Source organism: Rissa tridactyla, chromosome 9, assembly GCF_028500815.1.
Source record: "Rissa tridactyla isolate bRisTri1 chromosome 9, bRisTri1.patW.cur.20221130, whole genome shotgun sequence".
Lineage (NCBI taxonomy): Eukaryota > Metazoa > Chordata > Aves > Charadriiformes > Laridae > Rissa > Rissa tridactyla.
In genome coordinates this window covers 46827925-46832379 of record NC_071474.1, presented here as the reverse complement: position 1 = coordinate 46832379, position 4455 = coordinate 46827925, and the positions used below count along the sequence as shown (strand labels likewise).

General features: G+C 56.6%; 1 protein-coding gene across 1 annotated transcript; it reads left to right on the top strand.

Annotated features, from left to right (window-relative positions):
• Positions 1-310: 310 nt before the first annotated feature.
• Positions 311-1378, top strand: LOC128915069 (G-protein coupled receptor 12-like). The gene has a single exon (XM_054214879.1). It carries the CDS (start codon positions 311-313, stop codon positions 1376-1378), a length of 1068 nt encoding a protein of 355 aa, XP_054070854.1.
• The last annotated feature ends 3077 nt before the right edge of the window (positions 1379-4455 follow it).

The following is a 4455-nucleotide window of genomic DNA, read 5'->3' as shown; positions in this document are numbered from 1 at the left end:
CAACGCTGTGCCCCGTGCCGGGGGGGGGGGGCACTGGGGGGGCGGAGCGGGGGTGTTACTTGCCGGAGAAGCTGCACTCGGGCTGGGGGGAGGCGGACGGGGCTGCGCCCTGCGGCGGGCGGGGGCGGCCCGGTGCGGGGCTGGGTGCGGGGTATCGCGGAGCTCGGGGCGGGGTGTCCCCGGCACCCGGTGCGGGGCGAGGGGCGGGTCGCGGCGAGGGGCCCCCCGGGCTCGGCGCGGGGCTCGCCGCCTCTCCCCGCAGCTCGGCGCCCGTGTCCCTCACCGCATCCCTCTCCCTCTCTCCCCAGCGATGCTGCACGGCCCCGCCGCCATGGGGGAGCCGTGGCAGCCGCAGCCGCAGCAGCAGCAGCGGCTCCCGGGGCTCGGCAACGCCTCGGAGCCCAGCGCCTGGCCCTCGGCGGCGGGCGGGCCGGGGACGGCGGCGCCGGGCGGCGGCGGGGCCGGAGCCGGAGCCGGAGCCGGAGCCGGGGGGGCCGTCAGCCCCTGGGACATCGCGCTGTGCGCCACGGGGACGGCGGTGGCGGGGGAAAACGCGCTGGTGCTGGCCGTGCTCTTCTACACGCCGAGCCTGCGGGCCCCCATGTTCCTGCTGATCGGCAGCCTGGCCCTGGCCGACCTGCTGGCCGGGCTCGGGCTAGTAGCCAACTTCGCCGTGCGGTACCTGCTGCGGCCGCCCAGCGAGGCGGCGGAGCTGGGGGCGGCGGGGCTGCTGCTGGCCGCCTTCTCCGCCTCCGTCTGCAGCCTGCTGGCCATCACCGTGGACCGCTACCTGTCGCTGTACAACGCGCTCACCTACCACAGCGAGCGCACGCTGGGCTTCACCTGCGCCATGGTGCTGCTGATGTGGCTACTGTGCCTCGGCGTGGGGCTACTGCCCCTCCTGGGCTGGAACTGTCTGCGGGACCAGAGCGCCTGCAGCATCCTGCGGCCCGTCACCAAGGACAACGCGGCGGTGCTGGCCGTCACCTTCCTCCTCCTCTTCGCCCTCATGATGCAGCTCTACCTGCAGATCTGCAAGATCGCCTTCCGGCACGCCCAGCAGATCGCCGTGCAGCACCAGTTCATCGCCACGGCGCAGGCCACCTCCACCCGCAAAGGGCTCTCCACCCTCTCGCTCATCCTCGGCACCTTCGCCCTGTGCTGGATCCCCTTCGCCATCTACTCCTTGGTGGCCGATTCCAGCTACCCGGTGGTCTACACCTACTCCCTGGCGCTGCCCGCCACCTGCAACTCCCTCATCAACCCCATCATTTATGCCTTCAGAAACCCAGACATCCAGAAGTCGCTCTGGCTGGCCTGCTGCGGGTGCATCCCTTCCACGTTCTCCTCCAGACCAAGGACATCCAGCGATGTGTGAGGACTGAGCAGGGAGTGAGACGCGCTCCCCTGCTCTCCTCCTCCTCCTTTTCCCCTCTGTTGTTATTGTTTCCTACCGGGAGGAAACCCCCGGCCAGCACATCTCGTTCCATGAAAAGATGGCCAAAAAGAGAAAAAAGGAAAAGGGAAAAAGAAGGGGGGAAGAAAGAGAGAGAGAGAAGAATGATAATGGTTTCCTTTAGAAATGTTATTTTCTTACATATTTTATTTTTTATTTAAAAACACAAAACACCAAAAAAAAAGAAAAGAAAAGGAAAAAAAAAAAAAAGGATGTCGGTACGATGGCATTTGTCTCCTCTCGGGGTAAGGAGCCAGGGGAGCAGCGGGCTTGCCTGGCCGGGTGGCTTCCACCCCCCCGGGGGCACGTCCCACCACGAGTGGAGGCCACCGGGAAGGCCACAAGAGCGGAAGGGGGGGAGTGTCGCCCCGCCCTCCCCCCGGCGGGGCTGGTCCCCAAGCGTGGGGTGGTTGTGCGGGGCGAGCACACCCCACACCCCCCCCAAGTCCCCCTAAAATCAGGTCTTGCAACGCTATGCAATAATCGGGGTGGTGGGGGGGGGCGCGTTCAGCACCGCGGGGACGGACAGCTCCGGCTCGGCGGGGGGGCCCGGAGGAGCGCAGGGAGGCGGGGGGGGGGGGCTGGGGTGGAGGGGACCCGGGGATGGGGGCGGGGGGGGGCACGATGCCTCTCTGTTTCTATGTCGTTTGCGAAGCACTTTGAGAACCTGCGGGGCGAAAGGCACTTTAGGGTATGGCCGCTGTTTCGGGCTGTCGCAGGGATGGGGGTAACCGGGGAATCCATTCCCCCCCCCAAAAAAAAAAAAAACCACAAAAAAAAGGTGGCCGCGGGCAGGGTGGGGACTCACGGTGGGTGCCGTCCACCCCAAGGCTCTGGGGAGGCCGAGGAAGGGCTCTCCTACTCGGTTTGGGGCTATGGGGTGATGCGCTCCCCCGGCTGCGCTCCCTTCCGCACTGCTCGTTTACATGGGGGGCGGGGGGGGCGGGGGGATTTTCATCCAAAGACGGGGCCGGGCTTGCTGGGGTCCTCTAGAGGGAAGCCTCTGTAATCACACGTGTGTCCTGGTGTGTTATTCCGGATGCTACCAGTTTAACTTGCTTCATTAGAGAAGCTTCGGTACCCTCACATTCCTCTACTGTATCATGTGCTTTGTGGTGTTTGTGAGACCATGATGAAGTGTCCTTTATCTTGTGCTTTCTTTTGGCCGAGAAGTGGAATAGTGCATTCACTTAAAAAGCGAGCAAGAAACCAAACAACCTTCGGAGAGGTGGCAGGGCTTGGGGTGAAACGCCCAGGGGGGCTCAGGGCAGAGGTGGGGGATGCTGCTCTGGGGTCCGGCGTGGGAACAGCTCAGTGGTTGCAGCAGGAGACCCCCCACCCCACCAGCTGAGCCTGGTGTCCCAAACACGTTGCTGTCCCTTAGAGAAGGATGCTGCAGCATCCAAAACGCCCTGTTACAAAGCAGGACTTAGGTTCTGCTGCACCGTGGGCAACACAGACGATGGTTCCCATCAACAAGACCCAACATCACCGCCGCCACCAAACTGCAGCATGTGTACACCGTAGTTTCGTGGAAGACAGAAATATTCTTGCTTTGTGAGGCTGTAGTGGGTACGAAGCCACTTTATGGCTGGATACAGGCACAACCGTATTTTCTCTCTGGATCCGTGCAATGAATTTCTCGCTCCTCAGAGCTAAGTGCACACAAGAAAGCTATGAATCTCCAAAGTGTGCCTGGGGCTTGGGCTTATTGCCTACCTTTGAGAGGTGGCCAGTCTCTCTCTTGTCTTTTTCATTTCCTTCCTCTTTTGAATACCTTGGGCAATGGGCAGTAGGCACAATGTTGAATCAGCATATATCTAAAAGTAAATATATATATAAGAAAGAGTAATATATATATATATATATAAACCCACTTTGCTCATTTTATTTCTTCTGGTTTCTGTAAGTGCAGCCAGGTTCTTGCAGTTCCTCAGCGTGAAAACTCAAGGCAGAGTTAGTTTAAACCATTTCTGAAACTTTGTGAACATTTTGAAATGTTTTTATACAACCCGATCTAGAAGACAGGATTTGTTTCTCTGGGCGGCTCATTTTGTATCTTTAAATGAAGTGTAGATGAACTAATCAGCTCTAGAGAAACCTCGACATTGAAAAAAGTTGCATTTTCTTGGCTTTCCGGTCAATTCCCTATTGCTGAAGATTTTGATTTTAATGACGTTCTTTTTAGAGTTTAATTGTATATTTGAAACTTGTCTCAGTTGGAGGGATCCACTGACCAGCTCTGACGAAGGCATACAAGGGCCAATGGAAAATAATTTTCCCCGGTGGCCCTCCACAGCAGTGGGAGGAAGATTTGGGATGTGAGGAGCTAAAGCCAAGGATATCGTCCCTACCAGACAAAGCTAGAGAGGAGGTGGAGATGTCCTCACCAAAGTGCTTGGTACTCACCCAAAAATGTGGACAGCAACTTTGTCGAAGGCAAACTCTGCTGCCTAAATTCTGGTCCTTGCACTAAGGAGACTTTTATTCTGCTGCACTAATCCAACTCACAGTCAGGATCAATATGTGACGCAAGTATATTGTATGCTCACATTCAGCATCAAATGCCGATCTAATTTTTTTTTCGAGTGATGGTGTAGGACCTCTCTCTTGGAGACTGTGAAAGGTGGCCATGGAAGTTGTTAAAAACACTTGATAGGCTTCAAGAAAAGCCTCAAGAGATCTCCTCTAAAGAACAATTAGATAAATTGGCGTTTTTGCAGTCTTTTGACTAAAAAAAAAAAAAAAGGCATTTTTCTAGGTGTTTTTGCCTTTGCTGTTTTCCCCCTCCTTTTTTATCAGTGGAAAGAGGGGAAAACAAGGAAAAGTGAGGAAGAAGATAAACAAGTATGAGTCCACCTGCCAGGCATTGTGTTGTGGAAATTTCTGACCATTTTACTGCACCTTTGCTTTGGTGTTTTGTTTTTTTTTTCCCCTAAAGAAAGTCTTTCACTGGAAAAAGTTTTGAGTGACAATGTTGGACTTTTGATGTTGGAGCC